This window comes from Brachyhypopomus gauderio, chromosome 7 (assembly GCF_052324685.1).
Source record: "Brachyhypopomus gauderio isolate BG-103 chromosome 7, BGAUD_0.2, whole genome shotgun sequence".
NCBI lineage: Eukaryota > Metazoa > Chordata > Actinopteri > Gymnotiformes > Hypopomidae > Brachyhypopomus > Brachyhypopomus gauderio.
In genome coordinates this window covers 8,577,644-8,597,853 of record NC_135217.1, presented here as the reverse complement: position 1 = coordinate 8,597,853, position 20,210 = coordinate 8,577,644, and the positions used below count along the sequence as shown (strand labels likewise).

Genomic DNA, 20,210 nt, shown 5'->3' with positions numbered 1-20,210 from the left:
GGTGAAAGGCAGCAGTGGTGAAATGCAGCAGTGCTGAAAGGCATCAATGGTGAAAGGCAGCAGTGCTGAAAGGCAGCAGTGGTGAAAGGCAGCAGTGCTGAAAGGCAGCAGTGGTGAACGGCAGCAGTGGTGAAAGGCAGCAGAACTGAAAAGCAGCAGTGCTGAAAGGCAGCAGTGGTGAAAGGCAGCAGAGCTGAGTGGCAGAACGGTGGCAGCAGAAAGGAATGAAGCAGAGCAAGAGCAAACCTGAATGGTAACCAGTGGAAATGACGATGGGTGACAGCAGTGGTGGCAGCAGAGTGGTGACTTACCCTCTGCCTCACGAGGGCTCCAATGGCCCGAGGGGGAGCAGGGCCGTGGAGAAGAGGAGTTGGAGGCGTACTGAAGAAAGACCCCACCTTCTGCACATCGGTCACACAATGATCCCACTTCTCTAGGAAACCAACAGACAGGAAGGAGACCCAACTTAGATGCAGTCCAACATCATCATTGTTATTCTAATTATTATCGTCAAGATCAAGATCTTTCTTTATGGTTTTTCTGCTCCAACTAATGGGCAAACGAACAGCTTTTCAGTTTGTCACTTGATGTTACAGAGATTGTGTTACATCTGCCATCTACTGTGTGGATGTGCTGATGTGAGAATTCTCAACTTGACCTCTGAGTCACCAGCGTCCTTTGCCTATAGGAGGACAGTGTATCTGCTGTCAGACAGTCATGTTTCTTATACATGTCATGACATGTCCTTGAAGGGGTTTCCCCCACTGCCTACATCAGTGAAGTCCACCTGTCACAGAAACCCCTCTTAAACACGTGTGTGTGTGTGTGTGTGTGTGTGTGTGTGTGTATGTCGGGGGGGGGTATGGCTGCTAGTAAGCACCACTGTCTGACTTCTGCGCTTCAGCACAGAGAGATAAAATAACAGAGTGACTCAAACCATTAAGTTCCACAGCGCTGAATCATCTAATGAGAAGAAAGAAAACGATCCCCAGGGCCAGTGAGAAGGTTCTGTGAAGAAATTCCACTCTATCTGTATCCATCACACAGCAAAATTAAACACCACATTGCTAATAGAGCAATTAATTGAGAACATGTGTGAGCAATAGAAGAACAATGGGGCTATTTGGCCAACTGTGAAAACTTCTTGGGATGTTTTGCTACCTTTTCTGCAGAGTTCTCAATAAACAGCTGTCATTTCCTAGCTCAAAATCCATTTACTGTGACCAGAAACGATACAATTCCAGTATCCATTTTCTCCTGTGCTCTCCAAACAGGGCATGTCAGGACACGTCTCCAGCTGCCCAGCTTGAGACGTATCAAATGCCAACACACCTGACCCTCCAGAGGGCATCGTATCCACGGGCATATTCCTGTGCCTAAAAATAAAGCAATACCCTGACCACAAACAGCAGGAAGGTTCTTGAGTCTCCGCTCTGCAATCTCAGCTCACCTGTCGCAGAAGTGGCCCGTGAGAGGAGGGAACCACTCCACAGTGATGGCGTCCTGCCCCTGGTCCACCACTTGGGGCGGCAGGGCCACAGGAGGGGCCTTGTAGCTGGGCTGCCAGGTTGCGTAGACGAGGTCCAGGTAGCAGTGCATCCGGGCCACCTGGTTCAGGGTGAAGGAATCTGTGCAGTCATCATCTGCAGGGGCATGAAAAACAGGATGTGAGGATTAGCAGCTGGCGGACGTTTGCCGGGGATGCTAACCATGCTAACCGATTACGTGAAACAAATGGAGTGTGAAGTAGATTATATTTCTGTGGCCGTGATTGTAATTTCTTCTGGTCGCTTCTTGCTGTATAAACATATAAAGGAAATAATGACATCAAAAGGCATTTTTATGACCTGACTAATGAAGTGAAGGTAGAATGATGAAAGTAAGGGAAATAAATGTACAGAGTGTCTAGTTTTATTTTTCCCCAGTATATCTAGTTTACATATTGTCCAGGTTTGGAACTGCGCCATAACTCGTAGGCTGTACTTGGTCAATACCTAAAGAGGGTGATGCGTAGTCTTATGCTGTATATGCCGGTGTGACCAGATCCTCGGATATCAAATAAATAAATAGATCTCCATGTCTGTGCATGCAGGGTTTGACCTGCTTGTGCAGGTCGCTTCTCTCATTCGTGCGACCTTACCTGCGTAACTCATGTAGTTGTTGAAAGGCGTCTGGACAAAGTTGCGACAGCCACACGTCTCGTTGCCGGGCTCTGGGTCCCTGCAGTGCTTGTATTTGGGCGTGGGGTTGGTGTCAGCACACAGGTCGCCGGTTTCCAGCGAAGGCTCGGTCTCCAGACACGCGTCGTTGCAGGACTCGATCTCAGAGATGCCTCGGAACACGTGGTAGAGGCCCAGGCTGTGCCCGATCTCGTGGATCATGGTGTGGGTGTGGCCAAACGTGCCGTAGAAAGACGGGTTTAGGACGATGCCCCCTGGGAAAAAACCCGAAGACGGAGGTGAAATCAGTGAAAGAATTTCACTGGAGTGCTGCTCTGACAACTACGAGAAAGTCTAAACACACTGTTGGCGTGGCTGATGTGCCACTTTAACTAGCGCAGAACCAGAGCCTTGGGCACATGATCGCAAACACAGCGTTAGCATTGATATGCTCAGGAAGTAAACACACAACGGTGTTTGAAAGCAGGGGCCCATGATGCATTGCTGTACGGTACCGAGATGCGTCAACGCCTCCTTGTCCCAGGGCCAGGTGGCCACTCCGGCTAGGTCCTCGTCGGAGGAGTTGGCGAAGAAGACGTTAAGGTGCGTGGAGCCGTCCAGGTTAAGGATTTCTTTCAGCTCTTTCACATCCAGGTAGGCCCTGCGGACACAGAAACACACCCCCCCCAGGGCAGACAGGGGGCGTGGCTCTCATTAGAGCCCAGAGTCAGAGGAAGGAGACTCTAAAACAAGAGGAAGTTTTCCATTGGCTGGCATAAAACAGCCAGGTGGTCACATTTAGGTGCAACCGTGGTTACACGCCCCATAGAACTACATACGACAAAGCACCAATAAAACGATCACAGTCTATTAGAATCTACATATAAATGCTACCAGGAGAATGTTTAAGCACCAGTTATAAAAGAGCTGTGGGTTCACATCGCACACGGTTAATTTAGCGAGAGGTCTGGGAGGTCCAAACATGTGGGGGGGGGGGGCTTCTCGTGTGTCAGCGGTGCAACCCAAACATGTGTCCGAGTCATGGAGAGAGGCTCTACGCTACTGAGCCACGTTCTCACTCAGAGCACCACGGCTCTGGAACCCTCTCGCTGACCTCATATGTTATGGCCAAACATTTGCCTTGAGCCCAAACACGTTCGTTTAAACCAAAGCTGACTTAGAGGTGGTCGGGTCTGATGGAGAGGAAACAGCGTGTCGTCGAGTGGCACGGCAACACCCAGGGAGGGAGGGGCCCCGGCCTCTGGTAGGCCGCCAGCTATCAAACCACTGGCAGTGCATCAATCCATCTCAGAGGGAAGAATGAAATATATATGTACATCCACTCATTGTGAACGGGACCAGCAGCTTACCGTGAGTGATTGGAACGGATGACATGTTTGCGCAAGCTAACGGTTAAGCGAGCGGTCTTGGGCGGCTGGTGTAAATGGGGACCACACACGGGGATGACATGCTACAGCTGTGGAAGTGCGCACAAACACCAGGAGGGTTTGAACTGCTCCAGCACCTCCTGAAACATCTGTTAACCTGTGATTTCAACACACCAGGGCCGACCCGAATGGCGCTAAGAGAAGGAGCGACCCGGTACATCCCTGCGTGTTTCCAAACTGCACTTAGCCTATTTACGTTTCGTCTTTCCGGACTGAGGGCGCGTGAAGTGTTTACGCAGTCACGCAGGGAGCGAGCCGGCCTTTGTTGTGACGGCAGCTTAACGGATCGCTCGCCGGGCTCAAGAACGAGGACCCGTGGGTCGTCCAATCAGACGCGGCCCTTTGACATGCATAGCATGTGCAGATGTTTGGCTACAGCTTTTGCACTGCACTCAACATACCACCACCCCTTGCCCCCGCCATTAGCCCCGCCCCCGATCCACCTAAACACCGCCCCTGACCCACCCTCGCCGCACCCTTCACCACAGCTGCATAGGTCTGCTTGGTCTAAAATGCATTTATCCCATCACTCATCATGGCTATTTTCATTAAATGCATCATACTTCACGATTAAGAAATATTAATTATGGATATTTGAGCTGATTTAATTCATGAACAGAGAATGAGCAGGTTTCCAAGGCCAGTTAAATCCTCCACTGAAGTCTCCACAGAAAGTCCTATTTGGGGAGACACATGCCAGTCTCTAAGACATAATGTAAGTTCTTTAAGGAGAGTTTTACATTAATAAATGTAAAATCTTTACAACTTTACAGTTCTTCTGCTGACATGTCCCAAGTTGGGATGTCCTGTGTGTGGTTGATCAGAGGTGTGAACTGAATCCAGAACTGATGTCTTAACCATAATCCTCCCCTGGACCATACCATTGAGGGGGAGGGGAGGTACTATAAGTTAGTCAAAAACAGAGTGAGGGAGAAGGGGGGAAAAAAAAGGACTTTCACCAAACCCGCGACGTCAGCAAGCAGCTGTTTGGAACAGTCCACCCAAGAGCGATGTTAATACTTTTAAACAGCATATGTATGAAACAGGCAAGTTATGACTTCATCTATTTTGCACCCATATATAATTCATGCAAGGTCATTAATTTGTGCTGCCTGTCTGCACTGGCAGGTCAGTGGGATCTGCAGCCAAACTCTGGCATGGCGCTGGTCAAGGAAAAGCCAAGAGGGCGTTTTAAATCAGTGGGTCCCTTCATTCTCCTGTCATCGCCCCAGACGTCAAGAGCCCTCTTAAATGTCGAGAGCCCTCGTGAACGCTGATCCCTCGCTCATAACCACCCACCAAGGCTCCGCGTCCTCTTCTTCTGGAAAAACCAGACCGGTTTTTAGACTTTAGATTTGAGATTTTTTGAGGCGAACAGCTTGGAACAGTATCAACATCTCACATCAATGTCCTGCTGTGTTTCGGAGTTAACATAGAAGCGCGTTGCTTTAAACAGAGAAGCTGTGGCCATTCTGCCCCACTCCTGCTTGTTTAGAAGTGACTATTCTTTCACGGTCGCTTGAAGAAACACTGCACACATCAAAACATCATAGGCTGTTTTGTATGTTACTGAGCTCTGATGAGCTTTTGGTCTCATTTTTAAAATGATGCGTAAGGTTTGAATGGGTGAAAACTAGGCACTGAAAACAGTAAAAGAGAAATAAAAGAAAAACTGTGTGTGTGTGTGTGTGTGTGTGTGTGTGTGTGTGTGTGTGTGTGTGTGTGTGTGTGTCTGTGTGCGTGTGTGTGTGTGTGTGTGTGAATAAACGCTGGGTTTTTGTGTGTGCTCCAAAGACAGGTGCTTTTACGAGGGTGTTGCGCCTTTAAAGTGACGTGCTAAGAGGCCGTTTTATGTCGGAGCGCTCTGTTAAAGCAAAGTCATTAATGTCCGTTAGCTTTATGGGCTGCGGGGCTCAGGGGTCACTGGACTGTAAAGCACCCATGGCAAAGCACCCATATCAGAACCCCGCCAAAAGACCCCTGCTCGCGGCCCAGGAAACCCCATACATCTATTAATGTCACTCTGTGGGATAGAGGGGGCTCTAAGACAGGACAAGTGTCTAAGGTGTTGCCACCCCTCACGTATGAGTAACGCCGGAGCTCAGAGCTATGGCAGGCTTTTTTTCTTCCTCCACATAAGAGGTGGCGAGCGACTGTCAGAACATGGCCGACGCGCATAAGGAGCTCGTCAGGTCCTTTTCTTCCACAGCCACAGGCATCTTGTATTCCACAAACATGAATTTGCATCAACAGAGACAATTCCAACTAACCATTCCCTCGTGACAGCACTGTGAAATAAGCGTAAATGCTTATTAAATGGGAAGAAAACCAAACGAAATGTACAAAACCAAGGCATGCATCATTTGGATTTTTCAATGCTCTGCTGTTAACTAAGCGCTGGACGAGAGCCTCCCAGTCCAGCTCTTCTCTCCTAGCCAGATCCCTAAACAAGCAAACGGGTAACAGGCGCTGGGGCTGCAAAAATAAACCCCTCTCCCACTCCACCGCTTCTCCCATGCATGCAACACAACATACATCCAGAATTCCACAATTAGGCAGGAATGTCGGGGAACGTTTGCAGCCTCTGGTTCGTTCTCCTTGGACGTGCCACAATCAAACGAAAACACAGCACTCCTGGAGGTGGTCGCCTGCCACTCACACCATCACCCCCCCCCCCTCCTCCCCCCAAACTCTTCATCCTCCTCCTGCACTTCATCACTCTCTCACCCTGCCTTTCAAAGAAACAATCTCTCATCCATCGGTCCTAATATTTCAATCTCTAAAGGCTTCGCCTTTGCCAGCCGCTGATTTCTGTAACTGGATCAGATGTCTGATGATAAACTGGATCAGATGTTTGATGATAAATGGCTTCTTGATTATTGTTCTGGGATAACATAGGGAGGAAAATAGACAAAAAAAACACCTGTTTTTTTTTCCTCCCAGGCCTCACCTAGCAGGTCTCACACAGAGCTAGCGAAAGCACAATCGAGATGTGGTTGGAGATCATTCTATGGACCAGAGTAGGTTCAAAAACAGCTAATGGGAAACATCACTGCTCCCCTGAGAAACTCGATTAGAGTGAAGGGTTGTGAGGATTATTACTGGATTACTGGAACACAGTTCCAGTAGAATAGGAGACACAAAACCACTGGACTTTTGCTACGTTCGCTTTACAATTTTTTGCCGAAATATTTTAATCAATTTAAAATTGCATCCTAAAAAACAACACAGTGCCTGGACGCAAGAAAAAGGAAAAAGGAAAGAAAACCAACAGGTTTTTGTTATTAAACTGGGATTGCTTCACTTTTCTCAACAAAGGTAAACAATAAACGGCAGCCAGCGTTTTCATAAAATAACGCTAATATTAAAATAACGCTAATATTGCAATAACGCTAATATTAAAATAACGCTAATATTACAATAGTGGGCTAAAGCTACTGACCTGGATCCATACAAGAAAAATTTTTGAACAGTAAACGTTTTTAGGATCTGGTTCCTTGCATATTCTTTTACATCCCTATTATCCTCCAAAGAAGTCTAAAGTAATACTCTACAAACAATGACATCAACTTGTGCTTCCAAGCAATAAATCTTTGAGTTTTAAGTAAGGTGGCCCCAGTAGCTTTGAACATGGCTTTCTTGTTCAGCATTAGCAACAGCTGCAGTACTGCAGGGATCTGCTACAGAGCCAGCCAAAGCTAAACCAGACAGCCATCCAGGCAAGGAGGAATTATAAACATCTTCTGCTTTCTCTCCAGTGACCTCAAGTATTCTTGGTTTGAAATCCGAGTTCCTTTTTTTTTTTTGGCTAAAACGCTCTTGTCGACCTTTAAAAGTGCTAGCACAACAGACCACAGCAGTAGGCAACAGTGTGCCTTCAGAGGAATACACTACCCTCACAAATAAATAAATAAACAGACATTGGAAAAGAAGGAGGCTCCCACAACAACCAGAGAAAGGCCGGAGGAGATTTTACACTGAATGGTGATCACACCTACAGATAAGCCACCCCTGAGTTTGACGGTTCCTGTCACCACATTTCTAACCTTAAGAAATTGACACTTAAGTAGTGGGGAAGGGAAAAGATAATTAGTTTGTTTTTTTGTGTGTGTATATCCTTTGTGAAGTTCACGGTGATTCTTGAAGCTCTGCAAAAGGCCAGGAGGCCAGTTTTATGAGAGGGTACGACGCTGTCCCACTTGGAATGCCACGGATGGCGATGGGTTTGCATTTATTGAATTTCTGTGCCAAGTTGGCTCCATCAGCCTTGTCACAACATGTCTAAAAGGTACCCAGAGCAAAACTGAAAGATTATAATAACCTATTACATTCTGAATCCACAAGAAGAATTCCCACAGTTAAGTAATTTCTGAACAGTGACGTCAATCACGCTCCAGTGCTCTGCCATTTGGAGAAGATGGAGTGCAGAATGCCCGTGAATCCCTCCGAACCTCCAACATCAACACCAAAGGAGCCAATCTGAATTCCAATTTGAATTTATTAAGCTCGATTAAATATCACAAAGACAAAGAAAAGAAAAGATCCTACGAAACGGACACCTCGAGCTCACCTTAGATGCGAAGCTGGGTTGAAGCACGTCTTGGTCACGTCGGTCACGTTGGGGTTGCAGCAGTCATCTTTATCATAGCCAAAATTATCCAGGTTGCATTCTGGGTCACACACGCCATTACCGGGTTTGTTTTGTGGACAGTGGGTCCTGGGTTTGCAGTACCCGGCGTCGAAGCCCGTTAGGGTGTGGTTACACTCGGGGTCGCAGTCGTCGTCGCCCACCTTGCTGATGTCACAGTTGGCCAGCACCAGCCTGCGTCGGAGCGAGGAGTTGCTAACGTTGTGGATGCTCAGCTCCCACGTGATGTTGTAGGCGCTGAAGGCCTCGTTCAGGTGCTGGTGCTGCAGGTGGATCTGCCGGTCGCTCACCGTGGGCCTCTTCCGCATGTCGTCGAACACGTTGACCACGCGGTAGCGCACCGTCTTGGGCCGACGGAGGCTCCAGAAACGGTTGTAGTTCCGCACCACGTCCACGTTGTCGCACACCGTCTGTCCGCAGGCCGGGGGCTCCAGGGTGGTGTCCAGAGAGCCAAGCCCGGGCCGGGGCCCAGTGTCCGGCTGGGGGAAACTGCCGTCCTTCACCACCAGCCACTTCCGGATCGGGTGCTCAAAGTTCTCGCGGATGACCAGGTCAGCTTGGTCCTGCAGGTCCTCGTGGCCATGCATGTCCCGTATGACCTGTCGCTGGCTGAGGGCTCGTCGCCACAGGCTGACCCGTTCCACCGAACCTCGGTAGTTGTGGTTTAAGGCATTTCCACCCACCATCAGCACCTTGGGATTCATATTTCAGAAATTTAGACAAAGATTTGGAGCATTTGATATGCAACACAACTTAATGAGTCATTTAATGAGTCCATTTGTTATGTATCAACAAACACACAACAATTTCTTGAGCCGATATGATAACCAATAAATAGCACCATATGATGGCCGACACCAGTATAAATACCTAATAATTTTATCTTCATGCATTTTATAGCAAATTCTATTATGTATATATGATCTTGAGTGTCTGCATGACATGTTAAGAGCTAAAAGTTTATCAATAATTCAACATAGCCATATCACAGTTAAATCAGACATCACAGTTATTGTGCATTGCAGTCAACATGTATGATTCTAAACACTGTTCAGTAACTGTAGTAATACAAAAATAAAGCTGTAATGTAACAGTAGGCTTAGCCTGCTGGAATTGTAAAAATTATTGGTTGTGATTAATGGCCAAAACTTCAATGGAAACTGATCAATTAAAAATTGTCCTTATCGGCAAATAATATATCAGCTCAATATATTATGCACCTCAAGTTAATTAATGCAATGAATTCAATACATTATGTAATTCGGGTAATACTAGCCTCCAATAACTGTCAATTGTTATTGTCAGCATTCTTGTTTTTGAGTAAATAAATGATGCCATTTCATGCCACCGATCCAAGCAGCATCTAATGCCCTACCACAGATATACAACAGACCTACCATGGACCTACCTTACACTTCTTAGTAAGAGAGCAGAAGATGTCTCCTGACTGTTCTCTGCTCACGGCGGCCTGGGCCCCATTCACATACAGCGTCATGTACAGGCCATCGTAGGTGATCGCCACATGGGCCCAGTGGCCAGGCAGGTAGGGGGCGCTGGAGTGGATAGAGGTGACCTTGTGCGCACGGTCGGTCTTGAGAGAGAAGAAGAAGCGTGGGTCTCGGTTGCCCTGGTCACTGACCGACTTGATGCCCAGGAGCCAGCCGCGGTCGCTCGAGGCGTAGAAGCACTTATCGAAAAGGCCTGAGACAAAAACGAGACAAGGAGACGAAACAGGAGACATGTGATCGACGGAGAGAATTCTCAGGAACGCACAGGTGAATTCATCAAAGTGATTTTAGTGCATAGTTGTAGTTTAGTTCATAGGTTTTAGTTCATAGTTGTAGAGAAACTCTCCGCTTCTGCATTCTGCAATGTGTGTCTGTGGTAGGACCCAAATGAGTCTGCTGCTTAAGCTCTATTGATACACACCAAACTGCCTTGTTGCATATGTCAGCTTCAGCGCTGCAGTGAGCGTTTGCTTAAGTCCCCCTGGTTGCCTCTTAAATCCACCCCTACCTGCCCCTCACCACCGTTCCCTCTCTCTCTCACTCCCTGCCTTTCAGCAGAGACTGTGGGTTTATGCTGGTCTGTGCACATGCAGTGCGTCTAGCAGGTGGAGATGCGTGTGCTTACCATAGACGTCTGCGAGGGCCATGCTTACAACAAGCTTTTGTCACTTATATAAACACAGGAGGCTCATTACCCTACAGAGACAGCTAACACAGAATTGTTTGTGTTTGTGTGTGTGTGTGTGTGTGTGTGTGTGTGTGAGAGAGAGAGAGAGAGAGAGAGAGAGAGAGAGAGAGAGAGAGAGAGAGGGAGAATGAGAGTAACACAGAGAGAAACACAAAGCCAAGCAATTATCCTGCTTCACTGGAAGACAACTGTGTTTCAGTAATCATTTACCATCTTACTACATCGTTCAGGATTCATGGGAGAATATTCTCTCTAGGCCAACATCTAATGAAGCAGTTCTCCTGGAGTAGGCGGGGCCAAACTGGGGGCCAGTCCTGTTAAACATTACAGGCTCGCCACGACAGTGCGCGGAAAGCCTGCCATCTGTCAGCGTGCACACTCAAACTAAAAGGTGTGCTAAAACGCCTGTAGGGCCCAGTATGTAAACACATGTCAGAAGTCTGCCACGCTCAATTAATCTAACACATTACATTTTTCCAGACAAACCATGCCGCGGAGTCTACTACACAAGCACACACACACACACACACACACACACACACACACACATTATTTGCATACAAGTTCAAGAACACAAAATGGCACTTTTTTGGGTTCAAAGACAACTTTTTCTTCCCTTCGAGTACTGAACAGGAGAGTTCAGCAGGTTTGTGTGAGGAGTGGAGTCAGAAGCTGTGGAGGGCTGTGCTCCTGCGTACATGCACTCTCAGTGTAGTGGGACAACAGACCCCCAGATAAAGATGGCACCTCCGCTCTGCCTCCTCCTGGATTGCCAGAAGCCTTTGGACATTGCCAGTGACACTAAGCCTGATTTTAAAAATGGCTGTGACTCAGGCAAGTAATTGTGTACTTTGGCTACTGTGGCAGAGAGCTGACTCCCCAGAGAGCTGACTCCCCAGAGAGCTGACTCATCAGAGAGCTGACTCCTCAAAGAGCTGACTCCCCAGAGAGCTGACTCCTCAGAGAGCTGACTCCTCAGAGAGCTGACTCCCCAGAGAGCTGACTCCTCAGAGAGCTGACTCCTCAAAGAGCTGACTCCCCAGAGAGCTGACTCCCCAGAGAGCTGACTCATCAGAGAGCTGACTCCCCAGAGAGCTGACTCCCCAGAGGGCTGACTCCTCAGAGAGCTGACTCCTCAGAAAGCTGACTCATCAGAGAGCTGACTCCTCAAAGAGCTGACTCATCAGAGAGCTGACTCCCCAGAGAGCTGACTCCTCAAAGAGCTGAGTCCCCAGAGAGCTGACTCCCCAGAGAGCTGACTCATCAGAGAGCTGACTCATCAGAGAGCTGACTCATCAGAGAGCTGACTCTCCAGAGAGCTGACTCATCAGAGAGCTGACTCATCAGAGAGCTGACTCATCAGAGAGCTGACTCATCAGAGAGCTGACTCCTCAGAGAGCTGACTCCTCAGAGAGCTGACTCCTCAAAGAGCTGACTCCTCAAAGAGCTGACTCCTCAAAGAGCTGACTCATCAGAGAGCTGACTCCTCAGAGAGCTGACTCCTCAAAGAGCTGACTCATCAGAAAGCTGACCCCTCAGAGAGCTGAATCCCCAGAGAGATGACTCCTCAAAGAGCTGCCTCCCCAAAGAGCTGACTCCTCAAAGAGCTGACGCCCCAGAGAGCTGACTCCTCAAAGAGCTGACTCCTCAGAGAGCTGACTCCCCAGAGAGCTGACTCCCCAGAGAGCTGACTCCTCAGAGAGCTGACTCCCCAAAGAGCTGACTCCCCAAAGAGCTGACTCCTCAGAGAGCTGACTCCTCAGAGAGCTGACTCGTTGGTCTGGTGGTAAGAGCATATATAAGTCACCTGAAAGACCTGGGTTCAAGATCTGTGCTGATGGTTGCTTCGGTACCATCAGCACAAACATTTTTATAAATGCCATATTAGCATTTCAGTTTCACAGTCTGATCAATACAAATTGTTTGTGTAAACATATACAAGAATCTTAACAGCCTTAAACGTCTGGGCTCTTTGACCCTTAAATAGTGCATTTAAGCAATGTAAAAGGCTGACTTATATTATATGGACAACAACAGTCAATCAAGATGACCTGACAATATGTTCTGAATTAAAGTTATGAAAATAGAACTTCACATGTCTGATATGCAAAGTCTTTGCAGAGATACAAAATACAAAAAATAGAGATAAAAATCGCTATAAAATTATTATTGCCCTGATTGCCTAGTTATTGGATAATTTAATTTTACCCTGCTCTCCTTCAGGTATTGGCACCTTTAGGGGTCGTATAATATAATATACAGGTTACAATCTTGTGCAGCAACATTTCCCAAAGAAATCGTTAAACATCAAAACATCGTTAAACAAGACAACCAATGACCCTTGACCTAAAGAAGGAAGCCGAGTCTAAAGAAACACGCAGCTGAAAAAGGTCACTCAAAAGTCTTTCTTGACAAGATAACATCGTTACTAAACCCTCAGAAACTTTGTATGTGGGACGCTTGCACGGGAAGTCTTGCTGTCGGGATGATTCTCCCCTTACACTGAGAATTTCAGCTTGACCAACTTGCTCTGCGACACTAGATGTCTGGGCCTCACATCCACGTCTTGTGTCAGCTCACACACTGTGACACCAAAGGGAAACCGTAGGAACCTCGCACGCCACGGCGCGGGGCGAACGGCCGGCACCACGCACGTGTGCTTTCCTCTGAGGGTTCCCGTGTAAAGACCTCAGCATATAATTACACTAGGCCACATACAGTTCATACTTGCTGACCAGTTGCCATCCGTAAGGAGAAATCCAAAAAAATCTGCTCCAAATCACTCTCTCCCTGCAGACATGTAAACACTGCCTCAGCGCTGTTCATGGTCCTGAATCCACTGGAGTTGGTCTGTCTGGGCCCTGCATGTACTGCAGTGGACATTTCCAAAACAGACCTCTTTCTTTAGACTAGTCACGGGTTCATGACATTCTAAATTACATTAAGCAGTTTAGTTGGTCGAGCAATAATCCAGTTTCAGACTTGTGCTATAGATCACGGAATTACATAATTGCAGAAGGTGACTTAAGTTTGTGGTACTGTCAATAATCTTTTCTGGATGTGTTAAACTGAGCTGTACTGTCTTAGACCCACGAAGAGCTTCCGCGGGGTTTATTTAGACTGTTCTGAATATAATCTGGCTCAGATTTATGAACATTTGTGTTTACCAAACATGCCGGTATCCGAGGCGCTGGAGCAACCACCTTGTTCCGTTTTAGATGTTGTAATTTCGTGACCTGTACTGTAAACAGTATGCTAAGTATATCCCATTCCTGACTGCTCCGCCATTATGAAATAGAAAGATGATACCACGTTGAAGAAAAACAACAGGAGACTTGACGTTAACGCTATGCAAAACAAGCAGGCAAACCAGCTGCAGAAAACACGCGCTAGCATCTCTCAAAACACCCGGATGCTAACCGCCTAATGCCCTCGTTTGCAGAGATATGAATTAACTTTGAGAGTAAGGACCGCTACATTTGCATGTGGGTGTTTCTTTTGTACTGGAAGCACTTTTTAAAGCACCACAAATATTCACTGCCACGATGCAAAAATGTTTGCACTTTTACATGACAAAGGCAATGCAGCTAGATCGTTTTATAAAAGAAACCGTGCGACAAATATGATACTCGAAGCTCACAAATGTCTAGGGCAATTTTGCAACCGTCCAAATATTTGATATCACTTCCCCACTGAGGAGCAAGGCTCGCGCAGCTCCGCGCGACGCTGTTCACAGCCACGGGCTGCTTTAACTTTGAAACAGATGATGTCATCGTTATGAGAAGAGCAACTGGGCGAAATGTTGTATTCAAATTGGGCTCGTGTCTATTTCGGTACCACAAACTGACGCGTCGCTTGCAGAACACCCTCGTATCGGTGCGCACGAGCGAGAGGGTATGACGGAAGGCATCTCAAAGTCACCGCGAGCTCTCGTCGAGCGGCGGCTCGCGCGTCGTGAGGGCTACGCGCACTCTGTCGGCGGACCTCGGGATGAGTCACAGAGGATTCCCGCTTACTCTTCACAAAAAAGTCAATAAATAAATAAATAAAACACGGTCACACGTAATTCACGCCGGTTTAATAGCGGTTTTATTGTGAGGGGGCACGACCGTGAGAGTGAAGGAGCCCTGTCAGAAAGTACGAACTCGGACGACGTGGGGGACCTACAGCGAGTTACACACCACACGAGAAGAGCCGCGTCAAACACAATCTTCTCCTCTTTTTATTAAAGGAGGAAAGGGGTGGGCGCTTGGGGTCTTTGGGGACTTTAAAAGCTCTCTCTCTCTCTCTCTCTCTCTCTCTCTCTCTCTCTCTCTCTGCAAGGTTGTATGTGGTATGCGAAAGTTTCTGCTTTTTATAGGGGCGGGACGGACTCGTATATCTCAGACGCGCAAACCTTCATGGAAAACTAGTCTTCTCTCCGCTTGAGAACTTATTCAGACGCGTGCGTGTCAGATGAAATAAAATAAAAATATTCAGATGACGGCGGAACACTCACCAAATCAAACAAAAATAAACGGTATCGTCTGTATTAAGGTGAATGGTGCGGTACTACGACGCGTGGCTTCGGGAGTCGTCACATTTACTGCAAAAGTATCATCACTTTGTGTGATGACATTACATCCCAGTATTACATCACAGTATTCCTGCATACTACCAGTAGTATACATACTACATCTCAGAGTATGTCCCTCCAGCCCTGTCAGGTCTGTGATTATCTCAGTGAGAGGGACTGACCCATCTCATAAACCCATATTTGACTCCTCATCTGGATCGCATTTGTAGCACAAAGTTTTGGTCATTATAAAACGCGTGGTTTTCTTACGTTAGTCGTTGGGTTACTCGGGCGAGCGTCCGTCAAAAGCAGCACTTTCAACCAACGAACTCCTAACGAAACGTCAAATTAACACCCAGGGCGCTTTTTCAGAGAGGCGTTCATTCATTACAGCAGCAGAACATTCCGGTTTGGGTCGACACATACCTGCGATGACTGTGGGCGAGCGCTGGCCGCCCTCCGGTTTGACCCACATCCCGAGAGTGAAATTCCCCCTCGGAACCTCCACACCCGGCTTTAGTCGTAGTTGGTCTCCCCTGCCGGTGAAATAAACGGCGTGTCCAGAAGCGCCGTCTTCGTCTCGGGAGGAGCGACGGCGCTGGCGGGGTAGTCGCCGGTCCAAGCCGGGTACGGAGCGCTTGCCCCGGGGCAGGCGTGTGGCACAAGCCCCTGGGAAGATCGCTTTGGCTTCCTTTATTTTCACCAACTCCCTTTTAGATCGCCCCTTCCTCCACACGGTCCCGCACTCTGACCCAACACACAGGATCAGCACCAAAAGGCACGGGAGAAAAGTCCAAACTTTCATTTTCCACTGACAAAATCTCCAAGAACAACGAATAAAACAATGAATTGACTTTGGAGTGTGCCGGATGCAATATTCTGTCTGAGCTCCCAAAGACCTTTGCACAGTTTTTCGTCTTCTTTTTTTGTTTCTTTTAAACACGCTTGTCAAGGCGAAGGTTGGAGCTAAACGAACTCATGAATCGATGCTGTTATGTCCCCCTATAATGTTAAGCCACGACCATTCTTACCCCCTTCTTTAGGCAAAAGTAAGTCTTCTGGTAAGATTCAAGGACAACGGCAGTAGTTGGATCATTTATGTGTTCTCCGTTGCCTTTTGCATGGACCCAGGTTCCAAAGGGGATGACTAATAGATAATCAATCAGAACCGGGATCTGAACGGTGACCACTCATGTCCCCTTGGTTCAAGGTGAAATGATCTGAAGAAACCCAGTTATCCGCCACGCGCCTATCACCTTTTCTTTTACCCCCTTATCCTACTCGCAAAACAATGTTCAAAATGCCACGCGCGTGCAAAAGACGTGCCAAAATAGCGCGAGCTTTCATATTCATAAAAAACAGTCAAACCGCGTTTCCCCAAAGTTGTCAGGTAATTAAAAGTTGAAATGCACGAAATTATCTGGTGAGGCGACAGGAGAGCGCGGCAGAAGTAAGCATCGCGGATCCTCATTGATTGGCCTGGAGCAGAGCAGAGAGGCAGAGGTTGACGTTCGCTTTAAGAGCAGTTTCAGTGCAAGTCTTTTTCAGACGGTAGCAGACAACCCATGTTTCGATCGTGGAGGGTTTTTCTTTTTTTCCCTCCTCTTCTTTGCTGAAGGGGGAAGTCACAGGTAACCACTGACGGCAGGAACATTTTCTCCAAGCTTCCAACTGTTGGGTAGTGTTTAGAGTGGGGCGCGTGTATCCCTCTAGCGGCTAGTATTTAAACAATCTGATTCATTTCAGACTTCTCACTCGTCCTCGTGCGTTAAGACGCGCCAGCGCGTGCGGCGAGCTGTCTCGCGCCACAGTTCTCGAGCGTTTGTTAGTAAATACGAGCTTTACTTTGAGGTGACCCACGCCGACATACTTCACAATGTTTAGCGGATTTAAACGTCCAAAAGTTGGACTGTAGCGCTTTAATTAAATTAAAATCATTAATGTAATTCACCCTCTTTACATTAACCGAATTTCTCCGCTTACTTTGACTACATTCATTTTGACAATAAAGACAAAAACGTCTAAATTACTATACCACACTGTTGCACAATGACCAAAAGGCCCCATTCCCTGTACATTTTCGAAGGTATTTTTGTTTACATGGCCTCTGTGTATAGAAAAGCTGTAGGGAATGTGCCGTGCTGTGTTCTCTGGTTGTTTAGTGCGAATGAACACAAAGACAGCAGAAAATAGTTCACTCCCATAAAAGCACCCTACACCAGTGTTAAATGTTTGCCCGAGCTTGGTCACACTGTGGTGCCGAATCCATACACACTGCACTTTTCCACTTTGTGTTGTACTTCAGGGTGAATGTGGTCTTAGAGATATACTCTGTTTGGGGAATCTCTGTTGTCACAGCAGTAAAATGTCACCTACTAGTGTCAGTGGTGCTCGGATGTCCCTGAAAAGTCTCGGGATATTACTAGAGCTAAGTTGCTTATTCAGTCTATGATTAATATCAGAAAATCCACCCCAGCGCCCGGTTAGGTAGTGAGCATGCAGGAAACGGATCAGAACAAGACGGCTTGCTCCTGTTTCTCCACTTCAGCTCCAAGAAATGTGGAAAAACAGCATGTCTGCGGGACCTTGAGAAGCCCATCCAAGCGCAGGTACTCGAATCAGCCGTCCTGCAAACGCAAGCTGGCCTTCTCACACACTATGTGTTCACATTAAACGAAGCAGCAGGTGGTTCGAGTCTGTGTGTCCTTCTCCGTTTTGTCAAACGTAGCGTAACATCATCAGCTCAGTGCCAGCGTGACTCAGTTTGCCCAAATTTGCTGAAGGTAGTGGGGAAACCATGGTACTTCAGGCCTAATATTGCCACACAGGTCTCACCTCAGACATTCGTCTAATGAATTTAGGGAGAGGAAAAATGGTAGTAAAGTGGTAAAATTCATCAAAATGTGAGGTACACCCAATGGGATTTAAAAACTGACAAGTCAACTGAAATGTTTTGAGGAAATAAATTGCCTTACACCATTTAAGTTTCTTAACTCGCATATATAAGTATAAATAGCTTACCAAATTGAGAAATATTACAGGCAATATGGATATTATACATATAAATATTACAGGCAACATAGATATATGCCAACATTTTATATTACTCAAAATTATTGGATCAACAATTCATTTGAGTTAGTCTTAATTTATTAGCTTAATTTACTCTAACATTTTACTTTAATGTTATATAATTGTTTATGTAATACTTTTTTAAAGATATGTTGTTAGATTTTATGATGTGACTTTCCAAATAGAGAAAGAAAGAAAGAACGTAGTATAGTCAGTGTGAAGTGGTCAGTGACAATATCTACTGGCCATCAAACACATGAGCTAGTGAAGAAATCCAACAATGAGTGGGAGAGGTCACCAGGGGCTCGGAAAAAGGCACAGATGTGCTTCTGGGGTACAGTGTGCAGTCAGATGTGACCACTCTACTGTGACCAGTGACCTCGGTTCTGCTGAGGTTTCTTTAGACTCTGACCGTAGTTCTTAGGGCAAAACAGGTAAAGGCACAACTGAAAAACAGCCCAGAAGAATCAGAGACTGTGGGGCACTAACCACTTTTAGACAAAGTATCATTTTGAGGGATGATTTTCTTTTAAATTGCCTGGATTCGAATTTTTTGGGAGGAGGGGTTCAGAAAGGGTAGTATAATCTGTTAATGCATGCTACAGGTTAATCTGTTACTCAGGAGCAGATGTAATGCAAACCTAAAAGTTCATCCCAAGAGGGACTTTCTGGGGCAAAGGGAATCATGTTAGGAATGGGAACATGAGTGAGAGAGAAATCCCACCACATGGTATGTGTAAACAGAGGTCATGTTGTCAGGGCTAATATGAGGCCGTTGTGTACATGTAGGCTTAAGCTATGGATGCTGTACCTGGGAGTCGGGCTCTCAGTGTGAACAAACGACATTCCTTACATACTCATCGCTCTTTATGCCAACAGGCAATGAAACAAACAAGTGGTAAAATCACAAAGGCACAGGGCAAACTCAACAGCTTTAAAGAGCATAGACTCACCTTCACTTACAAACACACATGAACGCAGGTGACGTGCAAAGCAGTCTTGCCTGCATGTTCCCTTGATCCTGCATGTTATTTTAAAGTACTAGTTAACCAAGGGGGAAAAAAAATACCATACCGGTACACTCACATCACACATACAAGGCTCCTGGATAGATGTGTGAGCAGGAAACACGAGGTCAGAAACCACAAATACAAATACAAAGAACCCATTTCTCCTGGACTATAAAAGGAACAGTTTTTTTTAAGGAAAATAATTTCCCTAGAAAACTTTTCATCTTGGAGGGTTTAATTACTCACTATATGGAGAGTTACAGCTTTTTCAGTGTGTTAGGGCAAGGCAAATTCATCAGGCTGTCCCCTGTTCTCTGAGAGGCTGGTTAGAAGAGTTAAGCAGCTCTGAAGTGATCAGAATGGTCAGCTAAGACGAGCTAGCAGTAAAACTGTATAGCATATCCACTGCTTCAACAGAACTCCGAACTTGCTGCAATGTTTTATAGAACGATGAATAATAAATAATTATCTACCACAGCCATAATCCTGTAGCGTACACCTTCAAACACATAGGAGGTTTCTACAGTACAAGCAGAAAGGATGAATTTTGATGTGCATGTGGTTTTTTTTTTATGTTAGACAAGAAATAAAAAAAAATTGCCAGTTATTAAAACACCTTAGTCTGCTGAAGCAGTGATGTTGTTTGGCCCTGACAGTGACGTTTTTAACAGCAAAACTCAGACAACCACCATCAAACTCAGTTAGAACCTTAGTTTGCAATCTTTAGTAACAGCATCATTAGCACTGTGATAAATATACTGTTGGTGATGTAAACATTATAATTTATCAAGCTTTGTTCAGGCTCTGACCACTGGCTTTTTAATATTTCTTTATTTACTACATTAACTTACTTATGCTTAGTTACTTATATGTTGCTTGAAAACTTCAGAAAAAAAACATGTGGGACTATTATTAAATTAAAGATAGCTAGATGGCAATAACCATTTGCACGTCAAAGTTCCAGCAGAAGAATGAAGTAAACAGGCCTCTCCGCTTCCTGTTTTTAACCACTATTTTGACGTGATCAATAAATCAATAAGTAGAGGTGGTCGGAGAGCACTCGTATATTATAAACACGCCAACGAAGGCCTACGGCCTGAACCGGTCGTGTCTTAGTAATCG

General features: G+C 46.3%; 1 protein-coding gene across 1 annotated transcript in view; it reads right to left on the bottom strand.

Annotated features, from left to right (window-relative positions):
* pappaa (pregnancy-associated plasma protein A, pappalysin 1a) overlaps window positions 1-16,649 on the bottom strand; it is an 80,487-nt gene extending 63,838 nt beyond the window's left edge. Inside the window, exons 1-7 of the mRNA XM_077011456.1 lie at window positions 15,433-16,649; window positions 9,664-9,956; window positions 8,178-8,947; window positions 2,675-2,820; window positions 2,141-2,434; window positions 1,451-1,643; window positions 312-433 (exon numbers count right to left, since the gene is read on the bottom strand). Of these exons, the coding sequence (XP_076867571.1) occupies window positions 312-433; window positions 1,451-1,643; window positions 2,141-2,434; window positions 2,675-2,820; window positions 8,178-8,947; window positions 9,664-9,956; window positions 15,433-15,811 (2,197 nt within the window). The 5' untranslated portion in view covers window positions 15,812-16,649. The remainder of the gene's footprint in view (window positions 1-311; window positions 434-1,450; window positions 1,644-2,140; window positions 2,435-2,674; window positions 2,821-8,177; window positions 8,948-9,663; window positions 9,957-15,432) is intronic.
* Window positions 16,650-20,210: the final 3,561 nt, after the last annotated feature.